Source organism: Bos javanicus, chromosome 18 (assembly GCF_032452875.1).
Source record: "Bos javanicus breed banteng chromosome 18, ARS-OSU_banteng_1.0, whole genome shotgun sequence".
Classification (NCBI taxonomy): domain Eukaryota; kingdom Metazoa; phylum Chordata; class Mammalia; order Artiodactyla; family Bovidae; genus Bos; species Bos javanicus.
The window spans coordinates 47768296-47795086 of NC_083885.1; the positions used below are offsets into that span (position 1 = coordinate 47768296).

The 26791-nt window shown below is 39.3% G+C and overlaps 1 protein-coding gene across 4 annotated transcripts; it reads right to left on the reverse strand.

Annotated features, from left to right (window-relative positions):
- Nucleotides 1-1315: 1315 nt before the first annotated feature.
- ZFP30 (ZFP30 zinc finger protein) lies at nt 1316-25074 on the reverse strand. Of its 4 annotated transcripts, XM_061386016.1 has the most exons (7): nt 24876-25074; nt 24393-24555; nt 19409-19487; nt 17519-17610; nt 14465-14591; nt 12962-13060; nt 1316-5323 (listed from the first exon to the last, which is right to left on the reverse strand). In XM_061386016.1, exons 4-7 carry the CDS (start codon nt 17525-17527, stop codon nt 3954-3956), a joined length of 1605 nt encoding a protein of 534 aa, XP_061242000.1. In that variant the 5' UTR covers nt 17528-17610; nt 19409-19487; nt 24393-24555; nt 24876-25074; the 3' UTR covers nt 1316-3953. The 4 variants fall into 4 exon arrangements, with proteins under 4 accessions (XP_061242000.1, XP_061241999.1, XP_061242002.1 ...); XM_061386015.1 differs by lacking the exons at nt 17519-17610; nt 19409-19487; nt 24393-24555; nt 24876-25074 and having other exon boundaries at nt 14465-15216; XM_061386018.1 differs by lacking the exons at nt 14465-14591; nt 17519-17610; nt 19409-19487; nt 24393-24555; nt 24876-25074 and adding an exon at nt 10166-10300 and having other exon boundaries at nt 12962-13051.
- Between the last annotated feature and the right edge of the window lie 1717 nt (nt 25075-26791).

Consider the following 26791-nt stretch of genomic DNA (forward strand, 5'->3'; position numbering starts at 1 on the left):
TCCCAATGTCTCCAAACCAACTTACAAGATGCTATTCTTTCCCAATCTATGCCCTCATTTTCACAGTATTTTAACACTATTTATTCAGCTGAGAATTTTCCAAATCTTTAGGTTCTGCTTCAGAAATTCCATCTTTTAAGTCATTTCTCTTTTCTGGCACTTCATTATCATCAGCCAGAAGGAGCAAAGCCACATCTTCAACTTCATTGCTTCGAAGTTCTACTTTCCGCAAAACATTAGAACACAAACACAATTTAGCCAAGTTTTTTGCCACCATAAAAAGAATGATCCTTCCTCCCATTTCCAATAATATGTTCATTTCCACCTCAGAATGAACCAGAGTGGTCTTTACTATTCATATCTCCACCAACATTTTGTTCATAATTTATTTTCCAAGAAGACAGGTTTTCATTTCAGCTCTCCTCTTTTCTCAGGTTTCACCAGAATTACCCTTATCATTCATTCATTATTCTTTGCATACAAAATGTATGATTTTCAGCTCTTCAGCTTTTATCCACTCACTGTTCAGTTCCAAAGCAGCTTCCATGTTTTTAGATATTTGTTAGATTAGCATCCATTTTTGGTACAAATTTGTCCTATTTAGCTTGGGCTCCTATAACACAGAATCACAGACTAGGTAGCTTATAAACATATTTATTTCTCACAAGCATGGAGGCCAAAGTCTGAGTTTCGTGCTAGCATAGTTTTGGTGTCTGTCTTCTCGTGACTTTGTTTTAGTGAACATTTCCAGATTGAAAACTGTCATCTTCTTGTCCTGTCATCCTCACATGACAGGACAGGGTGAGAGAACTCACTGGAGCCCCTTTTTTAAGAGCACAAATCTCATTTGCTGCTGCTGCTAAGTCGCTTCAGTCATGACCAACTCTGTGCGACCCCATAGACGGCAGGCCACCTCTATCCTCATGACCTAATTATCTTGAGAGGCCCCATCTCAATACCATCCCAGTGGGGCTTAAGATATCAACACATTTTGAGGAGACACATTCAGTCCATTGCAAGGCCCAAATGCTTTCACTGGAAAATTATACCATTCAAAGATTAATTAACACCAACTCTACACTCTCTCTTGCAGAAATTAAAAGGAAGCAATACTTCCAAACTCCTTATGTGAGGCCACCATCAACCTGATACCAAATGAAACGAAAAATAGAACAAAATTATAGACCAGTATCCTTCATGTAGACACAAAAATCCTCAAGAAAATATTAGTAAATCATAGCAATCATAGCAAATCCAGCTATATATATGTGTGTGTGTGCATATATATATATTTAAAGTATACACTACAGACAAATGAAGTTTACTACAGTGATACAAGGTTTAATCAATATTTGAAAATCTATCATATTAACAGTAAAAAAACACATTATATTCATTATATCAATTGGTGTATATTTCAAGTAGAATTTCAAGGAAGTATAGAGGATTCATGACAGTGTTTACAGGTAGCAAAGGGTTCCCAAAATTACAATGGGCTTGAGAGGGGAGGAATGATCAAGTATGTGGTGCTGTCATAAAAATATGACTCCAGGGTAAAGATAAAGCCAACTTTCATCCTTTCTGTGAAAGAGCAGGGCTTCTAAGAATTTTAAAGTCATTTTCCCACAAAAGCCTCACAGGAAACCCAATACAGAGAAGAACCTGTTGATCTTTTGTCTAACTGAATGAACCCTAAACAATCTTAAAGAGAATTGTACTTGATGCGCTGCAAGCTTGAGCTTAATGGGAAACAGTATAAAAATTTAAAAAGGCCTTCGGATGCCAAAACATCTACAGGCCAAAAGCAGTCTGAGAAAATGACTCAGCTGTAAATACAGGCTACATTTTATGAAGAGGAAAAAAAAAGTCCAGCATGACTCAGGGTAGAACCAAGAAGACCTCAGTATACAAACATGGTATTTGACAGCAGAGACACACTTAAATTTGGGTTCTGTATTATGTAGTAATTCAATCCACTGAATTTCACAGCTTCCCAACTACAGCAGAGAAATGCTCTGAGAAATTGCGACGTTAATTCTTTTTTGAATGAAGTATTCAAAACCTCATGTGTATTTTACACTTAAGACCATTTTAATTTGTACTAACCACCATTCCAGTTCTCAGTAGCTCAGTTTTAAGTGCTCAACATGCTGCTAGCATCTACTTTATTAGATAATACAGTTCCATTCCACTGATTACACAAATAGCTGCAACTGCTCTTTTTACTCACTCCTGAAATATATGAAGTACTATGGGAATAGGTACTACAAGAGATGTAGCATTAGGTGAACCAGAGAAAATCTGGATCCTCAGTCTTAATTTCCCAAATACCTTATAGTACATTTAATATCCCTATGTGTAGAACTTTAGCTACATCCATAAGTTCTGATAAGTAGCCATTTACAAATACTATTCACTTAAAGCTGGCTATAATTTCATAGATGTTTTATGATTTTTAAATGACGGAAAATTTCAAATACATAAAAATAGAGAAAATAGCAAAAACAAAATAAGCAAAAACCATGCACCTGATTTATCTTACCATGACTTAAACAAGTTATCTATCCTTACTTTTCTTTTGCATGAGCATTTTAACAGTAATTCTACACATACGGTTTTATGTGTATAAACTTGCTAATTTATCTCTAAGACACTTTTACATAAACACAATGCTATTAGCACATCTAACAAGAACATAATTTCTTAATATTATCTAATACTGTCAATAGTTCCATTTCCCCAACTATCATAAAAATGTCTTTTGTTTGTTCAACCTGTGATCTAAATGAAAAACACTCATTCATTGCATTTGATTGATACATCTCTTAAGACTTCATTAACATCTCAGAGTTTCACCTCCCTTTTTTCAATCCATTTCATTGGGTGAGAAGCTTGAGTCATTACTCTCATAGAATTACCCACATTTTATTGGTCTGCTTCCTGTTATATCATGTAATTTGTTCTTCTGTTCCCTGAATTTTCTTTAAACTGGGAGTTAGGTCTTGATGCTTAATTAGATTCAGGTTCAATATTTTTGGCAATGGTATGTCTTATTGTATCATGCTGCTACTGCTGCTAAGTCGCTTCAATCGTGTCCGACTCTGTACGACCCCATAGACGGCAGCCCACCAGGCTTCCCCATCCCTGGGATTCTCCAGGCAAGAACACTGGAGTGGGTTGCCATTTCCTTCTCCAATGCATGAAAGTGAAAAGTGAAAGTGAAGTCGCTCAGTCGTGTCCGACTCTTCACGACCCCATGGACTGCAGCCTACCAGGCTCCTCCGTCCATGGGATTTTCCAGGCAAAAGTACTGGAGTGGGATGCCATTGCCTTCTCCGATTGTATCATACAAGGAAGCATAAAATGTTTTGTCCTATTTTTGATTAGATTAAAGTTGATCAGTGGGTCAGATGTTGTCAACCTGATCTATTCACTGGGAAGTTCATATAGACCATTCACCTAAAGGGCTTAAAACTTCTACTGAGAACTGTGCTTAGATCCATTATTTCATTATGTCCTGAAAATTCTCTAATAAAGAATTTTACCTCATCAACCTCTAGTTGCCTTGAGCTATAGTTTATACAGGAAATGCAGGCTAAATCACTACTCCTTCCTTCTGTTTATCAATGTCCAGAATGAGTTGGTGCCCTGGCAACCTCCAAAGGTTGTTATGTACAGATGAAAGAACAGAGGTGGTAATAAGTAAGATCAAAAGCTTTTTCACATTCACTCCTTTAAGAGAGTTTTTTTCTATGAATTTCCTAAAGTTTAACATGGTTTGAGTGGTGATAAAACACTGCTATGTATTCATTAAATTAACCTACTCTTTTAAAACCTCTTGTTTTAACTTGAGCATGAAGCAAAAGGGATTCCTACATTCAAACACTTCTCCTCCAGAATTTATTTTCTAATGCTCCTTAACGCAAAATTCACAATGGGTGGCTTTCTTATAACTATTTAGTGACATTATGAACTCGCTGATGGTAAGTAAGATGTGAATGCTGCCTAAATGCCTTCTTACATTCCTTACATTTGTATGGTTTCTCACCAGAATGAATTCTCTGATGTTGGATAAGAGACGAATGAAGTCTAAAGGCCTTTCCACATTCCTTACAGTCATAGGGTTTCTCACCAGTATGAATGCTCTGATGTTGAGTAAGTTGGGAGAGCAATCTAAAATTCTTCTCACATTCCTTACACTTGTAAGGTTTTTCACCAAAATGAATACTCTGATGTTGAGTAAGTTGTGAGAACAGTCTGAAGGCCTTCCCACATTCCTTACAATCATAAGGTTTCTCTCCAATATGAATACCCTGATGTGAAATAAGTTCTGAGTAACGACGAAAGAACTTCTGACATTCCTTACATTCATAAGGTTTCTCACCAGTATGAATTCTCTGATGGAGAGTTAGATGATAGGCACGACTAAAGGTCTTCCCACATTCCTTACAATCATAGGGTTTCTCGCCAGTATGAATTCTCTGATGAAGAGTAAGTTGTTGCCGCACTCTAAAGGCCTTCCCACATTCCTTACAGTCATAAGGTTTCTCACCAGTATGAAGTTTGTGATGTACTCGAAGGCCTGTACTACACAGAAAAGCTTGCCCACATTCCTTGCATTCATAGCATTTCTCAGCAATATTAAGTCTTTGATGTCGAGTAAGGTGTGCATATTGTCTAAAGGTCTTCCCACATTCCTTACATTCATAGGGTTTCTCACCAGTATGAATCCTTTGATGGAGATTAAGTTGTCCTCGCACCCTAAAGGCCTTCCCACATTCCTTACAGTCATACGGCTTCTCACCAACATGAATTCTCTGGTGTACACGAAGATCTGCACCACATGTAAAGATCTTTCCACATCTTTTACATTCAAGGAGTTTGTCAGAAGCATGAATTCTCTGATGTCGACTAAGGTGGGCACACTGCCTAAAAGCTTTTCCACATTCTTTACATTCATACGGTTTCTCACCCGTATGAATTCTCTGATGGAAAGTAAGTTGTTGGCGTACTCTAAAAGCCTTCCCGCAGTCCCCACATTCATAGGGCTTCTCTCTACTGTGAATTCTTGGATACAGAGTAAGAGATGTGCGTTTTCTGTTCTTGGGCATTTTTTCAGAGGTGGTTTTTTTCACTTGCCTGAAATATGCTTCGTGAGGACCCTCTTGTCCCTCAAACTTTTTATATTCACAATCTTTCCTGAAAAAAGAGTCTTCAAGGCCACAACTTCTAATTCTTTCCATTATCTCCCACTGAGAGAAACTCATTTCACAAATATCCTTTACTTGAAATAACTTTTTAGTGTCATATCTGGATTCCAAATCTGAAAGAAAAGAAGATAAAACACATGTTATTTTCTTCTAGAAAAAGTAAACAAAGAAGCAAATAAAAACTTTATAATAGGAAAAAAGAAAATAAAGTCCAGTTGAAATAAATGTGCTTAAAAGTACTTTAAAAAAATAATATAACTTGAGAAAAGCTAAGAAGAATAAAGAAAATGATGAGTTAAGACCAGATAATTCAGAAGCAAATTAAAGTCTGAGATCTCTACCTAAACTTTTTAATGATTTATTTTTTAGTAAGAATAAAGTAAAAACACTTTATTATGAATAACACAGCCTTTGTTTACCAAAAGATGTCATTTCAAGCTGTAGACCCCTTTACTCCCTATGTCTGTCACACTTGCCTCCTTTCAGCTACTAAAATATGTCACAATCTTTCCATTTTTTAGAGCTTTTTACTGGCTATTAAATCTCCCAGGAATGCTGATGGGTTCTCCACATGGTTGGGTTCTTTTCATTGTTCAGATATCATGATAAAAGTCAGAAAAGCTATCTGTTCTGACTTCATCTAATTTATATCCTTCATTTTCTATCCCAATAATTTGTCCCCTGCTTCTTAGCACTTTTTTCAATTCTGTTGTGATATATTCATTAATTTTCCAAGTTTTTATTCTGTGTTCTTACCTTAACAATTTCCCAAGAGAAGAAAAACTCTTTCACTTATCACTGAATAACAAATCCATAGCACAGAGAAACTATTTATTATTAAGTTTTCATAATTAGTTAATAGTAAAAATATATATGTTGCCTTGCCTCCAATCTTACACCTTTTTTTAGCACTTTATATAGAGATGGGACGGAGAAGGCGATGGCACCCCACTCCAGTACTCTCGCCTGGAAAACCCCATGGACGGAGGAGCCTGGTAGGCTGCACTCCATTGGGTCGTGAAGAGTCGGACACAACTTAGCAACTTCATTTTCACTTTTCACTTTCATGCATTGGAGAAGGAAATGGCAACCCACTCCAGTGTTCTTGCCTGGAGAATCCCAGGGATGGGGGAGCCTGGTGGGCTGCTGTCTCTGGGGTCGCACAGAGTTGGACACGACTGAAGTGACTTAGCAGCAGCAGCAGCATAGAGATGGGAGACAAAAGCACACCAATGCTATCTCAATCAAATACAGAAATGGAAAAATTCCTTTACATCTGCTCATCACTCCAGTGGCCTCTTTACTTTCACGTGCAGATATCTCCACTTCAGCTCACTGTCTACATAGCTGTAAATGAACCTCACTTTTCCAACCAAGGTAATGCAAGGTTCTACTTATTTATCTTCAAGTTTATTAACTATACACAAGTATATTACAAATATGCAGCCCATTTTGTTTCTTCATACCCTTTCCTATATTCTCCCTAAAGGCATCATAGCCAGTGCCATTTAGTTACTGTCTAGAAAGTATATTAGTGATTTTTCAGTCATAGCAACAGGTTTATAAAATAGTAACATGCTGGTAAAATTCTGAGCAAAAAATGTATTTTTTAAAAAAAATCAACATTATTTTTCATATGCATGAACTAGAAAGAATCCAAGTATTCATTAACAGAAGAATGACTGAGAAAAGTTATATATATATAGATATGGATACAACATAGTAAGAACAAACTGTAACAGCAATAAGAATGAATAATCTACAAGTACACACAACAATATGGATCATTCTCACTAACATAAGGGTGACCAAACAAAGCCAGGCATAAAATAATATATACTATATTATCCCATTTTTATAAAGCTCATAAACACTAAAACTAATCTATGGACTTATTAAAAGTCAGGCTAGTAGTTAATTTTGATAGGGAGGAATGACTGGAGAAAACTAGAGAGGAGCTTCTGCTGCTGCTGCCGCCGCTTCAGTCGAGTCCGACTCTGTGCGACCCCATAGACGGCAGCCCACCAGGCTCCCCCGTCCCTGGGATTCTCCAGGCAAGAACACTGGAGTGGGTTGCCATTTCCTTCTCCAATGCATGAAAGTGAAAACTGAAAGGGAAGTTGCTCAGTCGTGTCCGACTCTTTGCGACCCCATGGAGTGCAGCCTACCAGGCTCCTCTGTCCATGGGATCTTCCAGGCGAGAGTACTAGAGTGGGTTGCCATTGCCTTCTCCTAAAGAGGAGTTTCTGATATCCTACTAAAACTATTTCTGAATCAGTATACTGATTAGCTGGGTATAATTACTTTGCAAAAATTCAGTGAGCAGCGTATTATGATTTCTGTTTTTTGGATGTATTTCAGAAAGTTTACTTTAAAAGGATATAATAAAAAGATGTTAAAAGGCAACAATGATTTAAATACTGTAGATAATTTGTGAGCAGAGACAAATAAGTGAATGTCACAAAAGATACTCTGATGAAATCTAAGTATCTTTCTGCCTCTTTCTGTCTCTCATCCCTCTGTCCCTTCCTCCTTCCCTTCCTCTTTCTCTTTCCTTTCTCTCTCTCTCCCCACCATCTTCCCTTCCTTCCCTTACTCTTTCCTTTTCCTTCTCTCTTTCCCTCCCTGTCTATCTTCCCTATTCAAGAAAGCAATGTAAAACTAATGTAATTTTGTAAAAATTACTGGGAAAAAAATTTAACACCTCATTAAGGCAAATAAGTTATAAATGACATAAAAAATTAACAGTAATTAGCTAGTCATAACAGTAGTAAATAACTAGGTAACTACAAAGGCATGACAGATGGTGATCTCATAGAATTTACTTGCAAATTAAAAATCAATGATTTAAAGGAAAATAAGAGTCAAAATAAAAACTGAAGGCCCAAACATTGGTAAGAAAAATGAGAAAGTGTATATACAGCACAAAAGCCCATACAAACTGGTATAAGAAACATTAAACAATGGAAAAAGTAAGAGAATAAAGGAAGTGAGCAGACAATGCACAAAATGAAAATATAAACACACTGAGGGCAAAATGTCCATATTTACTCATTTACAAGAAAAAAAAGTAGAAGTTAAAATACTTACCCTATAGAATTTGAAAGTTTTAAAGAACAAACAAAACATTCCCCGTGTGGATATAGTGAACCTGAGACTTTTTCTTAATTTATTTTTAAATTGAAGAATAATTGCTTTACAGAATTTTGTTCTTTTATACCAAACATCAACATGAATTACCCATAGGTGTACATACCTCCCCTCCCTCTTGAACTTCCCTCCCACCTCCCTCCCCACCCCACCCACCCCTCTAGGTTGATACAGAGCCCCTATTTGAGTTCCCTGAGACACACAGCAAATTCCCATTGGCTATCTATTTTACATATGGTAATATAAGTTTCCATGTTACTCTCTCCATACATCTCACCCTCTCCTCCCCTCTCCCTGTGTCCATAAGTCTGTTCTCTATGTCTGTTTCTCTATTGCTGTCTTGCAAATAAATTCATCAGTACCATCTTTCTAGATTCTATATATATGTGTTAGTACATGATATTTATCTTTCTCTTTCTGACTTACTTCACTCTGTATAATAGGCTCTAGGTTCATCCACCTCATTAGAACTGACTCAAATATGTTCCTTTTTATGGCTGAGTGTAATATTCCATTGTGTATATGTACCACGACTTCTTTATCCAATCATCTGTCAGTGGACATTTAGGTTGCTTCCATGTTCTAGCTATTGTAAACAGTGCTGCAATGAACATTGGGGTGCATGCGTCTTTTTCAGTGTGAGTTTCCTCAGGGTATATGTCTAAGAGTGGGATTGCTAGGTCATAACTGAGACATTTATATGGCTTCCCTGCCTGACATGACACATTAAGACTTCGGCATGCTGAATATTCACATCTAGGAGACTATAATACAGTTGACCCTTGAACATTGGGGTAATAGGGGCCAATACCACCCCTCTATTGCAAACCTGTGTATAACTTTACAGTTGGCCCTCCATACCTGCAGTTCCCCATCCACAGATTCGACCAACCTCAGATCATATAGTACTGTGCGTGTGTGCTAAGTCACTTCAGTCATGTCCAACTCTTTGTGTCCCTATGGATTGTAGCCTGCCAGGCTTTTCTGTCTATTGGATTCTCCAGGCAAGAATACTAGAGTAGTTTGCCATGCCCTCCTCCAGGGGATCTTTCTGACCCAGGGATCAAACCCACATCTCTTCCACCTACACTGGCAGGTGGGTTCTTCATTAGCACCACCCGGGAAGCCCACAGTACTGTAGTACACATTTATTATTTTTTAACCCGTGTATAAATGGACCCATGCAGTTTAAACTCATGTTGTTCAAGGGTCAACCGTATAAACAACTGAACTGTAATCTTACAACTTCTGTAAAAAGTCAGCCATTATTTTTCCCAAATTCATTTATGCCAGTTCTTTCCCCTTCAAGAAACTAAAAGACAGCCATTTCAGTCAATCAAAACTAGGTTCAGTGCTTTGCTAGTTCTGACTATAGATGCACACTGCATTGTTTCAGAGTAGACAGTGAGAAAATAGTAAAGATTGATGGGAAACATAAAAATTCATGAAGGACTCTGCACACAGATTGCTTTACAAGTATCTTTAGATTCTTGTTCTACTTTAAATAAATTGAAACTGGAAATTATAGCCTATGCACTATACATGTGATTAAATCAAGAAAAAATTGGCTCAGCACTGAAACAAAGGACAAACTAAACATCAAAAGACATATATAAAATATTTAGCTACTCAAAATAAACCAAATACTAGTTTGTAGTCTATTGAATCAAAGGGCTTTATTCTAGTAAATGATGCTGATGCAAAAGCAAAATATTAGCCCATCTTAGAGCAATGTAAAAGGAGAAATGTTATTTCCATTGGCAGGATAACAACTTTAATTAAAAAGAAAATAAGGAGCTAATTACCTGGTCGTAAAGTTAATTTGTTTCCTGAGATGATGTCTTCAATAACTTTGCTGATACAAGATGATATGAATGTATAATATTTATGACAGAAGCACTTTTAGTCACATTAACACCAGGGGTAATGTATCCAGAGATCTGTAAATGTTAAAACCTTATAACCACAGAACTGTACTTCTGAAAGTCAAAACTGATTAAATACTAAGTAATCCATACTGAATTCCAAATAATTTTCACATTCTGCTAATTTCATCAAAGAATCAGAAGCAATGGAAAGAAAAATGATATTCTCCTCTTTACCACGTTATCCAACCACTTAAGTTCATATTCTTATCATATGCATTGGTTTTCCTTCATAAATTGGCTCCTACTTCTACTCATTTGCTGAAAGTCACTGCTTACAGAAATCACCCTCTCTCTTGATGCCATCAGTTTTCCTCTTTGAAATCATTCTCTTCAGCCTTTACACAGGTTCTAATACCTCACATCTTAAGATACTTTCCCTGTACCCCATGTGTCCGCTTTTATGGCAAAATTCCTCTTTAGTGTTACATACGTTTATTTTCACCACTGTCTCACTTTCTTTTCCTTTTATCTCCCACTAACTTTAAAAGAAACCAAAATTTTATTACAGAGTATTTCTAACATACACAGAAGTAGAAGAGTAATATTAAATGTACAAGTTATCTATGGACCAGCCTCAACAACATCAACCAAGCCCAATACTGACCTATACAGACCCTTATCCACTGGTCTCCTCACATTGTCTGAAGCAAGTCCCATAATATATTTTGTAATCACTTCAGGATTTATTTCTAAAAGGATTTAAAAAATAATTGTAATACCATTACCCAAACCTTAAAAAATGAACAGTAACTCTTTGTCATTGTTGTTGTTCAGTTGCTAAACTGTCCAACTCTTTGCGAACCCGTGAACTATAGCACACCAGGCTTCCCTGTCCTTCACCATCTCCCGGAGTTTGCTGAAACTCATGTCAACCATCTCATGCTCTTCTGCCTCCTTCTCCTCTTGCGTTCAGTCTTTCCCAGCATCAGGGTCTTTTCCAATGAGTTGGGTCTTTGCCTCAGGTGGTCAAAGTACTGGAGCTTCAGCATCAGCCCTTCCAATGAATATTCAGGGTTGATTTCCTTTAGGATTGACTGGTTGGATCTCCCTGCTGTCCAAGGGACTCTCAAGAGTCTTCCCCAGCACCACAGTTCAAAAGCATCAATTCTTCAGCCCTCAGCTTTCTTTATAGTCCAACTCTCACATCCATCCATGACTACTGGAAAAACAACAGCTTTGACTAGACAGACCTTTGTTGCCAAAGTAATGTCTCTATTTTCTAATATGCTGTCTAGGTTGGTCATAGCTTTCCTTCCAAGGAGCAAGCATCTTTTAATTTCATGGCTGCAGTTACAATCAGCAGTGATTTTGGAGCTCAAGAAAATAAAAGTCTGTCATTGTTTCCATTGTTTCCCCATCTATTTGCCGTGACGTGATGGAATTTGATCTTAGTTTTCTTGAACATTGAGTTTTAAGCCAGTTTTTTCACTCTCGTCTTTCACCTTCATCAAGAGGCTCTTTAGTTCTTCTTCACTTTGACCCTGTAGCATTTTTCATATTCTGACTGTATTCCCAAGATGTAGTAGAACATGTTCCTCTATCTTCCTCTAATAAATTAGTGGCTGGCTAATTCAGAAGCTCCATCAGACTTAGGCCCACTTCATAGGTGATACTGTATTCTTTCATTTGAAGAAATACAATCTGACTGTCTCTATTTCTGTGATGTTATCAGCAGTGATGTTCAGTGTCTAGATCCAATAGCTTATTAGAGGTTCCAAACTGGTAATATTCTAAGTCTACAATCATTCATTTATTCACTGAATACTTTAAGAAAAACATGGGCTTCCCTCGTGGCTCAGCTGGGTAAAGAATCTGCCTGCCAATCCAGGAGACATGAGTTTGATCCCTGGTTTCAGAAAATCCCACACTCCACGGAGCAACTAAGCCTGTGTGCCACAATCACTGAGCCTGTGCTCTAGAGCCCATAAGCCACAACTACTAAAGCCCTCTTGCTTAGAGTCCATGCTCTGCAACAAGAGAAGCCAGGTCAATGAGAAGCCCATGCACTGCAATGAAGAGTAGTTCCCACTTACTGCAACTAAAGAAAATCCGCATGCAGCAATGAAGACCCAGCACAGCCAATAAATAAATAAATAACTAAATCTTGGGGGAAAAAGAATTTTCAGAATTAAGTATATTTTATGTGGTTGTAATACATTTCAGTTATGTATACAGATGCTTAAATGATTCCATCTTTTACAGGTTAAAGAGCCTCTGCCAACTGGTTCCTCTTCCTTAATTACCCTATCTAAATTACCCAATTAACCCATCATAATTCCCCATATTCTTACTTCCTCACCCTTCTTAACAATATTTAATCACTTCACGTAAACACCATGAAAAGAAGGCAATGAAGAAATATGTAGACCTAACAGGCAAAATACAAAAGATGATCTAAGTAGAAATTAGATGCAAAATACAAGTAAAATGGTGGTCACTGGGGAAGAAAGCTTTCCCCCATTGAAATGAGAAGGAAACAGGACAGTGTAAAAAGAAGAGATAAGTGGAAGTAGAGATGAAATTTCTTTGGTTGTCCATGCTGAGATCTAACTTTTCTTCTCAGGTGTCAGGTCTCTCCTTCATAATCAACAACTAAGGAGTGTGTTTCTTCCCAACCTGCAGGGATATGCTGTGCCACAGCAGCTTACCCTCCCCTGATAAGCACTTACTCACCTAGTCTCCATCTTCTTTTCTCATCCCTCACAACCATCCAGGGTTCTTTCCCTTGCTCTAACAGAGTAATTACATCTGGCTTAGAAATGGAACATCCTCCTTGAAAAAAAACAATAGAACATTATAAAGAAAGTATAAAATTCACCAAGGCTTCAGAACAAAGAAGAGTAATTGGACTGAAAAACATTCATATTAGAGTTACTTGAGGATCACAAGAACACAGAGGTAGGAATGTTGTCTTATTATAATTGCCAATTGATACAGGCTTGGTCTCTAAAAGTAAACATTGAGAGCACTGGCTTCAAATCCTGCCTCTCTCACCTGAGTCACTTACAGGCTCAGTTTTTTCAGTTGGAAAAGTAATAATATATACTCATAAGTAAATAATAATATATTAAAATATATAAAATAATAACGTATACCCTGGAGAAGGAAATGGCAACCCATTCCAGTATTGCCTAGAGAATCCTGTGGACAGAGGAGCCTAGTGGGCTGCTGTCCATAGGGTCGCACACAGTCAGACACGACTGAAGCAACTTAGCATGCATGCATGCATTGGAGAAGGAAATGGAAACCCACTCCAGTATTCTTGCCTGGAGAATCCCAGGGACAGAGGAGCCTGGTGGGCTGTTGTCTATGGGGTCACACACACACACACAACTGAAGTGACTTAGCAGCGGCAGCAATGTATACCCATAAGATTTTTGTGAGGTGTCACTTAAGTGCCTAGATGAGTGCCTAGTACATACTAAGCACTATACATGTTCATTAGGTACTATTTTTGCTTTTATTTAAATATTTTGCTAGGAGGAAAACAATTTGTTTCTTGCCAATATATTCATCCAATGTCAAATACAAAGTTCATATATTTTAAACTATTAATCATAAAAGTTAATGTTTAAATAAATTAAAAAGATAATATGTTTGTTGTAGTAAATTGAATGTGTCCACTTGAATTTCAACACACTATTGATTTAACCCAGTATCATATACATTGTGTCAACTTTTTCAATAGGTATGTACAGCCAGACACCTCTGTCTTCCTACTCACACTGCAGATAAGTTAATAGATAATAGACCATCTACAACAATATGAAAACAGACTTCTTTGAAAATGGTTTTGCTCTGAGTGTCTAAGAATTTATATCCAACTGTCATTAAAGAGAAGCAATTATATAATAGAAAAGGCAAAGGAAAATGTAAAGGTCAATGATTTATGGGGGAAGCTAACAGTGCTATTTAATAGTTTAACAGCTGAAGACACCTATTCTCAAACTACAAAGCAGATAGTTGACTAGTTTTTAGACAGCCAGCCCTGAAATTCAGTCATGTGAATTTCTACATTATTTGACACAGATGGCTGGATGGCATCACCGACTCGATGGACGTGAGTTTGAGTGAACTCCGGGAGTTGGTGATGGACAGGGAGGCCTGGTGTGCTGTGATTCATGGGGTCGCAAAGAGTCGGACACGACTGAGCTACTGAACTGAACTGAAACTTACCCAGTGACACCAAGTTGCTATAATTCTCTAATATCACATCTCTGTATAAATTCCTCTGATTTGAGTTCAGGCATTCCCACTCTTCCTGAGAAAAGTCCACAGTCACATCTCTGAACATCACCAAATCCTGAAATGACAAACCCATGCTTTATTTGTAAAATTACTTATTTCTGTATAGGGCCATAAGCCACATATTATCTCTATTTGCGTATCCTTCCCTTTCCCTTCTTTTTTAAAGTAATTCTTTCAGAAAATAATTAACTCATAGCTTGTGCAAAAACAGGACATGGATTGACTCTGGCTCACAAGCTGCACTTTGCCTACTACTGCTATAGACAAAGCTTCCTATATACTGTGGTATACCTAGTTTTACTTCCAGATATGCACAGGTAGTTAATCAGAGTTTCACTAAATCGTAGCAATATTTTCTTAGATCAGTCTCCCACAGCAAAAGAAATAAAAGCAAAAATAAACAAATGGGACCTAATCAAACTTGAAAGCTTTTGCACAGTAAAGGAAACCATCAATCTTCTATTGATGGGCACAAAAGAAAACAAAATGAAAAGACAGCCTACTGAATGGGAGAAAATATTTGCAAATGATGTGACCAACAAGAGGTCAATATGCTAAAAATACCAAGAACTCATACAACTCAATACCAAAAAAAAAAAAAAATGGGCAGAAGACCTAAAAAGACATTTTTCCAAAGAAGACATTCACATGGCCAGGAGACACATGAAAAGATGCTCAACATCACTGATTATCAGAGAAATGCAAATCAAAATCACAAGGTATTGCTTCACACCAGGGACAATGGTTATCACTCAAAGTCTACAAGTAATAAATGTGGAGAGGGTGTGGAGAAAAGGGAATCTTCCTACACTGTTGGTGGAAATGTAAATTGGTGCAGCCACTATGGAGAACAGTAAAGAAGTTCCTTAAAAAACTAAAAATAGAGCTACCATATGATCCAGTAATCCCACTTCTGGGTATGTATCAAGAAAGCAAGGTGAAAAGGCAGCCTTCAGAATGGGAGAAAATAATAGCAAATGAAGCAACTGACAAACAACTTATCTCAAAAATATACAAGCAACTCCTACAGCTCAACTCCAGAAAAATAAATGACCCAATCAAAAAATGGGCCAAAGAACTAAATAGACATTTCTCCAAAGAAGACATACAGATGGCTAACAAACACATGAAAAGATGCTCAACATCACTCATTATCAGAGAAATGCAAATCAAAACCACTATGAGGTACCATTTCACTCCAGTCAGAATGGCTGCGATCCAAAAGTCTACAAGCAATAAATGCTGGAGAGGGTGTGGAGAAAAGGGAACCCTCTTACACTGTTGGTGGGAATGCAAACTAGTACAGCCACTATGGAGAACAGTGTGGAGATTCCTTAAAAAACTGGAAATAGAACTACCTTATGATCCAGCAATCCCACTGCTGGGCATACACACTGAGGAAACCAGAAGGGAAAGAGACACGTGTACCCCAATGTTCATCGCAGCACTGTTTATAATAGCCAGGACATGGAAGCAACCTAGATGCCCATCAGCAGATGAATGGATAAGAAAGCTGTGGTACATATACACAATGAAGTATTACTCAGCCATTAAAAAGAATATATTTGAATCAGTTCTAATGAGATGGATGAAACTGGAACCTATTATACAGAGTGAAGTAAGCCAGAAAGAAAAACACCAATATAGTATACTAACGCATATATATGGAATTTAGAAAGATGGTAACAATAACCCTGTGTATGAGACAGCAAAAGAGACACCGATGTATAGATCAGTCTTATGGACTCTGTGGGAGAGGGAGAGGGTGGGGAGATTTGGGAGAATAGCATTGAAACATGTATAATATCATGTATGAAACGAGTCGCCAGTCCAGGTTCGTGCACGGTACTGGATGTGTGGGGCTGGTGCACTGGGACGACCCAGAGGGAGGGTACGGGGAGGGAGGAGGGAGGAGGGTTCAGGATGGGGAATGCGGGTATACCTGTGGCGGATTCATTTCGATATTTGGCAAAACTAATACAATATTGTAAAGTTTAAAAATAAAATAAAATTTTAAAAAAATTAAAAAAATAAAAGAAATAAAATTGGGTCTGGAAAAAATTCTTTAATTTTATGCAAACTCTACTTTTTAAAACAGAGATCCAGTTTCATCACTATATGTATCATTAGCATTTTCCCTTATTATAACAAACCCTTTATTGAATATTTTAAACTTACTACAAAAAAGTCCGTTTTATAGATATGTTGGCCTTAATAATTACATTTAGATATTTCTATACTTTTAAATATGCTAAGTTATATTTACAATTTAAGTTATACAAAATTTCTAAAGCTGCAATGTCTAACATGCTATCTTAGACACATGTGGTTACTGAGCATTTGAACTGTAGCTAATACAAATTTAGATGTGCTATAAAATACACACCAGATAGTGAAGACTTTACAAAAAAAAAAGATTGCAATATATCTCAATAATTCTTATTTGGTTACACTTTGAAATGATAATATTTTGCTATATTGGGTTAAATAAAACACTAAAATTACTTGTGCATTTCATTTTTACTTTTTAAAATGTGACACTAAAATGTTTAAGATTATGTGCCTTGCATATTATTCTACACTTTTTATGAGACTGACATGAGACCTACTGTGCTAAGAAGGCACTAATTTTCTATTTTTAATATTGGATACTGCAGCTCTAAAGTGTTCTCCAGTTGTGAGTTTCTCGTATCAGTTGTCTCCCTCAAGGGACTTCATTTCTGCTTTATCGCTGCTCTAGACAAAGACTGAACACACAGGAGACTGAATAATTTGGTCAATTCACACATGGACATGGATGGACAACAGACGGGCACACAGGAAGGGCCAGGCTGTCTGGCTCCATCCCTCACTAGAATGGGAACATCTAGGAAGAAGCTGTTGGATGAGGATCTGTTTGGAAGTTTCAGGACAACTAATTAGAATGTTCACGTAACCTGAAAAAAATTACAACATTCCAAATAGAGAAAAATACCAACTTACATGAGCCATGATTTCAGAGTTGCAAGAAAATGTTTAGTTTTTCTCAAGGGTCATTTACTGAAGAAGCAGAGTCCACAGACAGAAGCCAAAAACTGGAGGAAGAATATGAAGCCGTAAGAACAAAATCCCAGAGCCCCCAAATTTTAAAAACTCACATGACTTCTCCATTCCTACATGCAACACCCCTCCCTCACCCCTCTCAACACACAGACAAGTTATGAAAGGTAAGAGCTAATTTAGACAAATACATGCCCTCCCCGAAACAGGAAAATCACTGCACAAGGATAGACATGGAGAAGACTCTCCAGAAGAGAAGGACATTTCCAGCTGTTTTGGCAGGAGAGATTCCGGGCAGTCCTCCAACTCAGTGAGGCTGATCTGGACTCAAGAATAGGCTACCCAGACCTGTCCTGAGCAGAGATCCATCTCCCCTCATTCCCAGTTTTCCCAGCTAAGAAGTGACTACACCATCGAAACCAGAATATCCTTCTCAGACTCAGGAATCTGGCTTGCCTACCCAACCCTGAAGACAGAAAATATTATAGAGAAGAATTTTCCAAACTATGCCACACATTGGAATCCAGCAAATCTTTTTTTTTTTTTTTTTAAGAGAACTGTGTGTATTTTTTTTTTTTTAACATTTTATTTATTTGACTGCACCAGGTCTTAGCTGTAGCACCTGGGATCTTTGATCTTCATTGCAAGCATGCAGGATTCTTTAGTTACAGTATGCAAACTCTTAGTTGCGGCATGTGGGATCTTCTATTATAGTTCCCTGATCAGGGATTGAACCCAGGCCCCCTATATTGGGAACACAGTCTTAGCCACTGGATCACCATGGAAGTCCATTAGCAGACCTTTAAAATATACTGATGCCTGACTCCCATGCCCCAAACATTTTGATTCAATTAGCAGAAGAGAGCTGTGACTCAGGAATCAAAATTTTTAAACTTTGCCCAGGTGATCATAATGGGCGGGTTTAGTAATCAAACTTTGTATACCTCAGAATCATCTGAAAGGCTTATTAAAATACAGTTTGCAGGGCCTCGATCCTCAAGTTTGGCATTTACTGGAGCTAGGGTTGGGCTTGAGAAACTGCATTTTGAAAACATTTCCACGTTGATACTGATGCTGCTGGTCCAAATGCCACAATTTGAGAACCACTTGCACAGACCATGCCTGGCAGTCTTTATAACGGCAAAACTGTACTTGCACACTGGGATCTCTTCCTCAAGGCTGAACTATCTTTCCCAGAATCCTCAGAGCTCACTGTTCACCACCTTCCTATTAGGAATCATCAATACTGTCTACATGATCTCATTTACCGATCCTATTCTCTTGGTACCCAGGCTGGGGAAAAGTGAATTTGTAAAACCTGAGTATGGATAATGAAATAACCCACTAGTTAAAATTCAATAGTAACTAAGGAGTTGCATTTAAAGGAACTGGATTAGCAGATTTTAAAAACTGCTAATACTTATCACTGCTGCTGCTGCTAAGTGACTTCAGTCGTGTCTGACTCTGTGCGACCCCATAGACGGCAGCCCACTAGGCTCCGCCATTTCTGGGATTCTCCAGGCAAGAACACTGGAGTGGGTTGCCATTTCCTTCTCCAATGCATGAAAGTGAAAAGTGAAAGTGAAGTCGCTCAGTCGTGTCCGACTTCTAGTGACACCATGGACTGTAGCCCACCAGGTTCCTCCGTCCATGGGATTTTCCAGGCAAGAGTACTGGAGTGGGGTGCCAGGGCCTTCTCCGATACTTATCACTAAGACTGGAGAAATGGACACTTGTGGTATGGTGTAAAAAGAATGAAATGATACATGGAAAATGATTATAATGAGACCAAAAAAGTCAAAATGGACTTGGAATAAGATTGTATTGTGTTACCTCTGCTGGATGGTATCCCACGTGATCTTTATTTTGTTCTTCCCAGGAGTCTCAATTTTTTAATCAAGAAATTTTTAATCTGTAAAAAAAAAAAGGAAAGAAAACTTTAATTTGTATCACTTGTACCTGGACATAAATTTAAAACAGCTCTACAAGGGATATCACAAAAAGCCCCAACGATTCCATCCCTGCTACCCTTTCCCCTATCTTCCAAATCTAGAGGCAACAATTTTCACCTCTTTTAGCTATTTCTTTTGTTATATAAATACCATATATTCAAATCACATGCTAATTTACTACTTCAGCTATCTTTTACTCACCCATCTCCCACTTCATGTGTGCATAATTGCATCTCCCTATCCTTCCAATATGCTTTTTTTTCTCCAGTGTGATTTTGTTCTATTAAAGGGTACACAGATATTCAGTTTCTATGACTATGACCATTTAAATACCATTACCAACTGAACTATATAGTATAATCAGATTATTTTGCCTTTCTTCTCTGAGTTTAAAATGATTTTGTTTTTTGTAAGATTCATTTTCTAGGTAATTATCATTAATTTATTTCTCAAACTCTCACTCAAATGAAGGATCAGGAGGATGAAGCATCTGGCATAAACTAACAGAACTGTCCACTTCATACTCTAACAATCCTTCAGAAATAAAGCCAAATACTTCAGAGTTATCACTTGTATCCCTAGTTGGCAGAAGTCAATGCTATATTCCTCAACGTTCCTACCTCTGAAATCCCACATGACCTTGAAGTGAAAAGTTGGTTAAGTAATAGGACCTAGAAAGCCTGCTGAAGGAATTGTTCAGGCAGTTTTGAACATCACTCCCCAAAAACTTATTTCTTAAATACTTGAGAAAACATCCACAAACAGAATAATAAAGTAATCATTAAATGCTGAGTTTTCAAAATCTTAAAGAATGGAAAATATCCAAGACACACTGAAAGAAAAAAAAAAAACAGTTTAAAAAATATATATATAAAATCCATAAAAATGTTACAAAATCCATGACAATACTGAATTCCTCTTTTTTATTAATTTTTTTCCTTTAAAAAAAAATGAGTTTCTTTTTTTATAATTTTATTTATTTATTTTTGGCTGTGCTGGGTCATCATTGCTATGAGCAGGGGCTACTCTCTTGTTACAGAGCACAGGCTCTAGGGCACGCGGGCTTCAGTAGTTGTGGCATGTGGGCTCAGTAGTTGTGGCTCCCCAGCTCTACAGTACAGGCTTAATAGCTGTACATGGGCTCCGTGGCTCTAGAGCACAGGCTTAATAGTTGTATATGGGGTAAGTTGCCCCACAGCATGTGAGATCTTCCTGGATCAGGGACCGAACCAATGTCTCCTGCACTGGCAGGCAGACTCCTTACCACTGAGCCCCCAGGGAAGACCCCTGAATTCCTATCTTAAACGAAGAATTAGAGGTCTTGTTTTCCTTTAAATTTTCAATTAATGTTATCCTATTCAGAAATAAAACTAAATAAGCATATACAAATACGTATATACAAATATACAAAACCACAAATGCTTGTAAAAATATTTTTGGGAACATATGCTCTAAATAAGAATAGTGATTATTTCTGGATGTTGCGAATATGTGTGTGTATGCTTAGTGAAGTCCAGTTCTTTGTGATCCTATTGACTATAGTGTACCAGGCTCCTCTGTCCATGGGATTTCTTCCAGGCAAAAATACAGGTGTGGGTTGCCATTTCCTCTTCCAGGGGATCTTCCCAACCCAGGGATGGAACCTGCGTCTCCTGCAAGTCTCCTGAATTGCAAGTGGATTCTTTACCACTGGGAAGCCCTGCTGAGGACTGTAATTTTTATTTTCTTCTTTAAGGTTCCTTGGTTACTAAATATTTCACAAGCTTGCATTAAGTACATTATCTGAAATGTTTAAAAAGCTATTCCCATTAAAAACAATTTTTTAATGATTTGGGTAGACAGGTAGTCATTAAGAAAACTGTGATTACATAGAACTGCATAAGTGGTAACAACAGGGAAATCAATGTCACTGAAAAAATAATTCTTACCAGTTCTTGAATACTGTATTTCATTAACACCCAGAAACCCTTCTGTGAAGGATCACAATGCTGATTCACAACATTTCCAAAAATCAAGAGATAGTATGCACAGCAGGCAGAAAAAAATGCTTATTTCATAGCAAATGCTCAGTCATTTGAGTTGACTCCTCCTGAATAACCAATTACTAAATTTTGCAAAACGTCTTATTATTCCTTACCTTAGTGTTCAAGATACATAGGTAACAACAATTTCTTAAAAATTTTTATTCAGAACAATACATACTTCCCAATATTACATTATATGGTTTTTTCTTATGACTTTATAATGTTTATTATCCCATAACATTCCATCATATGGATGAAGTGTGAATTACTTAACATTTCCACATTGTTAGACACAAGTTTTTTAAGATTATCCTCAAAATTATTCCTATTTATTCCAGACTTTAATTCTAGACCAGTGAAAATCAATCTTGTTGGGTCTTATACAACTCTGATATCATGAAATTATAAGTAAGTAGATTCCCCTCCCAAATTAACCACTGAAAAATATTTACAATATATCTATATCTATATATATCTTTGATTTTTTCCTTGTCCTGAAAACCCATAAACAGAACCCAAAGACTTCATGTTAAGAATCCCTATTCTGGTCCATTTGCTGTTGATTTTTCTGCTTGCATTCATCATAAGTAACTTCACATTTTCATTATTCTTGGGAATAAAGAAAGTTGATACGGAATGATTAAGAATCATCACTAACAGTAACCGCTAATATAATTAAGCAGTATTCTACTATGCTAGGTAATGTTTTAAGAGCTTCAACAGATATTAATTCAGATCAGATCAGTCGCTCAGTCGTGTCCAACTCTTTGTGACCCCATGAATCGCAGCACGCCAGGCCTCCCTGTCCATCACCAACTCTCAGAGTTCACTGAGACTCACGTCCATCGAGTCAGTGATGCCATCCAGCCATCTCATCCTCTGTCGTCCCCTTCTCCTCTTGCCCCCAATCCCTCCCAACATCAGAGTCTTTTCCAATGAGTCAACTCTTTGCATGAGGTGGCCAAAGTACTGGAGTTTCAGCTTTAGCATCCTTCCTTCCAAAGAAATCCCAGGGCTGATCTCCTTCAATATTAATTCAGGTAACCTTCAAAACAACCCTGTGAAGCATATACTATTATAATTCCGATTTTACATATGAAGAAACTGCAACACAGTTTTCTTTCAACTGCCCAAACTCACTTAGATTTAAGTGATGGTCAGGATTAAAAACCTCTCAATCTAGGTTCAAAATTCTTAACCACTGCATACATCTCTCCTCCTCTATCCCAAAAAAGTGAAAGTGTTAGTCGCTCAGTCCTGATTTTTTTCCACCCACGGACTGTATTCTGCCAGGTTCCTCTGTCCATGGAATTCTCCAGGCAAGAATACTGCAGTGGGTAGCCATTCCCTTCCCCAGGGGATCTCCCCAAGACATACCTAAAACAAACTCATGCTACAAAATTTCAGTTATAAGATAATAAGCTCTGAAGACCTAATGCACAACATGGTTACTATAGCTAATAATAGTGTATTACATACTGGAAGTTTGCCAAGAGTGTATCTTAAGTACTCTTGTCACATACACAAAATAGTTAACCTTGAGAGCTAATGGTTAATTAGTCGGTGTGGTATTCTGTTCCATAATGTTTACATATATCAAAACATTATGCTGTATACATTAAACAATTTTTCATTTGTCCAAAATAAATAAAACTCATGCTAACTAACTCTAACCACATCAGGCTGGTACCAAAAAGTTCCACTCGTGGATTCCCTTTGGGAAAAAAAATCCCCACTCCTACTGTGGAATAATTAGAGCTGTCTAAACCCAACACAATCTAATAGCCATGAAATTAAAAGACACTCCTTGGAAGAGAAGTTATGACCAACCTAGACAGCATATTAAAAAGCAGAGACATTACTTTGCCAACAAAGGTCCGTCTAGTCAAGGCTATGGTTTTTCCAGTGGTCATGTATGGATGTGAGAGTTGGACTACAAAGAAAGCTGAGCGCCGAAGAATTGATGCTTTTGAACTGTGGTGTTGGAGAAGACTCTTGAGAGTCCCTTGGACTGCAAAGAGATCCAACCAGTCCATCCTAAAGGAGATCAGTCCTGAATATTCATTGGAAGGACTGATGTTGAAGCTGAAACTCCAATACTTTGGCCACCTGATGCGAAGAGCTGACTCATTTGAAAAGACCCTGATGCTGGGAAAGACTGAAGGCAGGAGGAGAAGGGGATGACAGAGGCTGAGATGGTTGGTGGCATCACTGATTCAATGGACATGAGTTTGAGTAAACTCCGGAAGTTGGTGATGGACAGGGAGGCCTGGCCTGCAGTCCATGGGGTCGCAAAGAGTCGGAAAGGACTGAGCGACTGAACTGAACTGAAACCCAACACTACTTAACAAATCATAGTTGAAAAGAAAACATAAACAGTAACTTCCAAAGGGCTACTTCCATCATTATAAACTGTGCTCACAGAGCAACTGGATTTATAGAACATGGTTAACTAAGGTGGCTCAGTGGTAAATAATCTGCCTGCTAAGGCAAGAGACACGAGTTCGATCCCTGGGTCGGGAAGATCCCCTGGCGTAGGAAATGGCAACCCACTTCACTATTCTTGCCTGGAAAATTCCAAGGACAGAGGAGCCTGGCAGGCTGCAGTCCATGAGGTCCTGCAGAGACTGAGCACAACTAACTGAAGAACTGCATTAAGTGGGCAACAGAAAGGGAAACGTATAAACTGGGTCCCCTGCCAGGACGTAGGTAAATCCTAAAGTCCAAATCAGTAAGTAGATTATTCTTACGCAGGACATTTCAAGAGAAGGAAATTTTAACAATCTCGTGTCACAAAAATCAAGTGCATTTCACGCAAACAAAGAAGCAGCAGAAACTCACAAAGAACGCGGCTTTTAGAGACGCAGCAGCGATTCGCTTCACTTCACAGGCCTCTGGAGACTGACAGGGCTCGGGAAGCAAACCCGGATGATTACATCGCAGGCGTTTCTGGACGCGGTCAACACCCACCGTCCACGCCCCCTTGACCGTCGCTACCCACCATCTGCAAACACAATGGAAAGATAAAGACGAGAGAAGGTCCGCGGCTCTGGGTCGGCTGTAATTCAGACACCACAGCCACCCACGCTCGGGCGGCCACCGCGCCTTGCAGGGGACTTTCATTCAGAGGTTCCACCACCCGTTTCCCTCTCAGGCCTTTCCTCTACGGCCAGGCCTCGGTGGTCGAGGCGAGGAAGGCGACGGGCAGGACCGCCGGGAACAGGCCGGGGCGGCGCCCAGTTACCGCCGCACAAGCTTAACCCCGCGCCGCCCAGTCTCAGAAGTGCAAAGCCCTCACTCCGGCCTGAGGCCCCCAAATCCAACCTCGATCTGGTCCGCAGAACCTGGCCCGTCTCGCGCTTGTTTTCTTCAGAAGAGCAGCGGCTACCACCGAGCCTGCCTTACCGCCCTAGGGCTGCGCCAGACTCGGGGGACCGCCCAGCGCTCGGGAGACCGCCCAGCGCTCAGGACCGCGGCGCCGGAATACCGGAGAGTGCCTTCTCGGTCCCGAGTGCGCAGGCGCGAAGGGGGTTGGGTGGGTGTTGGGGGGCCGTGCCCCGGCTCCTCATGAAGCGCTCGGAAAGACTGCTGGGGCACGATGCCCGCGGGGTCTGGAAGAAGAGCGGGGTTCCCTCCTAGGCCAACTCCTCACCTGTAAAGGTGACCTTGTGAGTGACTCGTGCCCTCGAGCAGAATCCACCGCTGCTCCCCTGTTGGAATTGTAGTCCCCAAATCAGGGAAACTGTATATTCCAGCTTTTCTTACTCGGTTCTCGGCTCCGCAAAGAACTCAGACCCGGAGCTCGCCCCTGGCGCGAGAGCCCAGCGCCCAAGCTCCTGGAAGCTTCTGTCTCTGTCCCTCGTGGAGATGGAGGTGTTCCAACCGGGGATTCTTAATGCAGCTGAGGAGGCTCTTGAGGCCACGCACGTTGAGGGCTGGGGAGGAGGGGTACGAAGAGATTGGAGCCAGGATTCCCCGTTGGTCTAGAGTGTCCAGATCTCAAATTTTTAAGGGTGACCCTGATTGCTATATCCAGTGCCCCAAGCGTGGTCTCTGTGACATTTGCCAAAGGACTGACACTGGTGTGGTGCCCTCTGTGCCTGCCTTGTGATCGTGGATGGAGTTGTGTTTTCATGCATTGTTTCATGTGATGTGTGCCACTCCGTGGATGCTGGAGTGAAATGGACTCAGGGAGAAAGGAATCCAAGCAGGACCCCCTGCGGCCCTCCTTGATACAAAAGCTGTCTGGTTTTAGCCTCCAGCATCTTCTCAGAGTTCCAAAGGGCAGATTCAAACAGGTGCTAATCAAAAAAGTGGGGAAATGTAGAAACAGAAGAGAAGGGATCAAGCAACAGTGATCAGTACAAACAGAGCAGCAGTGAAAGTTTTTCCTCGAGGAATATACATAGCAATATATCTGAGTTCTGCTGGAACTAAGGCCCACAACCCGGTGGAGGATGGCAGCTTGAGGCTGAGCACAAAAGTCTGGGAGCCCTACCCTGTAATCTCACCACTAACCAATCAGAAGAAGGTCACACAGTCCACAGCCTTCACCTCAAATTTTGCCTTTAAAAACTTCTGGAAAACCATTAGGGAGTTTGGGGCTTTGGAGGACGAGCGGCCTGTTCTACTTGCTTGAAAAGTGAAAGTCACTCAGTCATATCCAACTCTGCAACCCCATGGAGACTATACAGACTCTGGAATTCTCTAGGCCAGAATACTGGAGTGGGTAGTCTTTCCCTTCTCCAAGGGATCTTCCTGACCCAGGGATTGAACCAGAGTCTCCTGCATTGCAGGCAGATTCTTTACCAGCTGAGCTACCAGGGAGACCGCTACTTGCTTGACCCTGCAGTAAGCCATTCTCTGTTCCAATCTCTTGATTTGTTTGGCTTCACTATGGGTTGGGCACGAACTTGCATTTGACAACAGGTCGCATGCTATTATGCTGCACTGTGAAACCAGGTTTAGGAGTGTCTGGTAGTGTTGAAGAGGAGGGAATTTTACTCTTAAGCTTCCAAGTTCTTCTGTCTGGTCTTGTTACTTGAAAACTGGGTTTGCTTCTTTTGGTGTTGAACCAAAAGACACAACTAGGCCAAAGATTGGGAGAAGGAGCATTTAAGGAGAACACTGGGATCTTTCCCAAAGCGGTGTCTCCCCAAATAGAGAAATTGGGGAAGTTTTAAGTTAAGGGTACATGCATATTCATGAAGGGGCTTGAGCAGAGAAAAATTCAACATTGA

Bases quoted from the DNA above. Each gene is read 5' to 3' on its own strand.
- ZFP30 (XM_061386015.1), bottom strand. From the start codon at position 14,609: ATGGGTTTGTCATTTCAGGATTTGGTGATGTTCAGAGATGTGACTGTG. The intron at 13,061-14,464 runs GTAAGTTTCAGT...TTTTTTTTCAAG, and splicing joins TAGCAACTTGGTGTCACTGG to GAGGATGTTCCATTTCTAAG. The intron at 5,324-12,961 runs GTGAGTAAGTGC...CTTTTCTTTCAG, and splicing joins GAAAAGAAGATGGAGACTAG to ATTTGGAATCCAGATATGAC.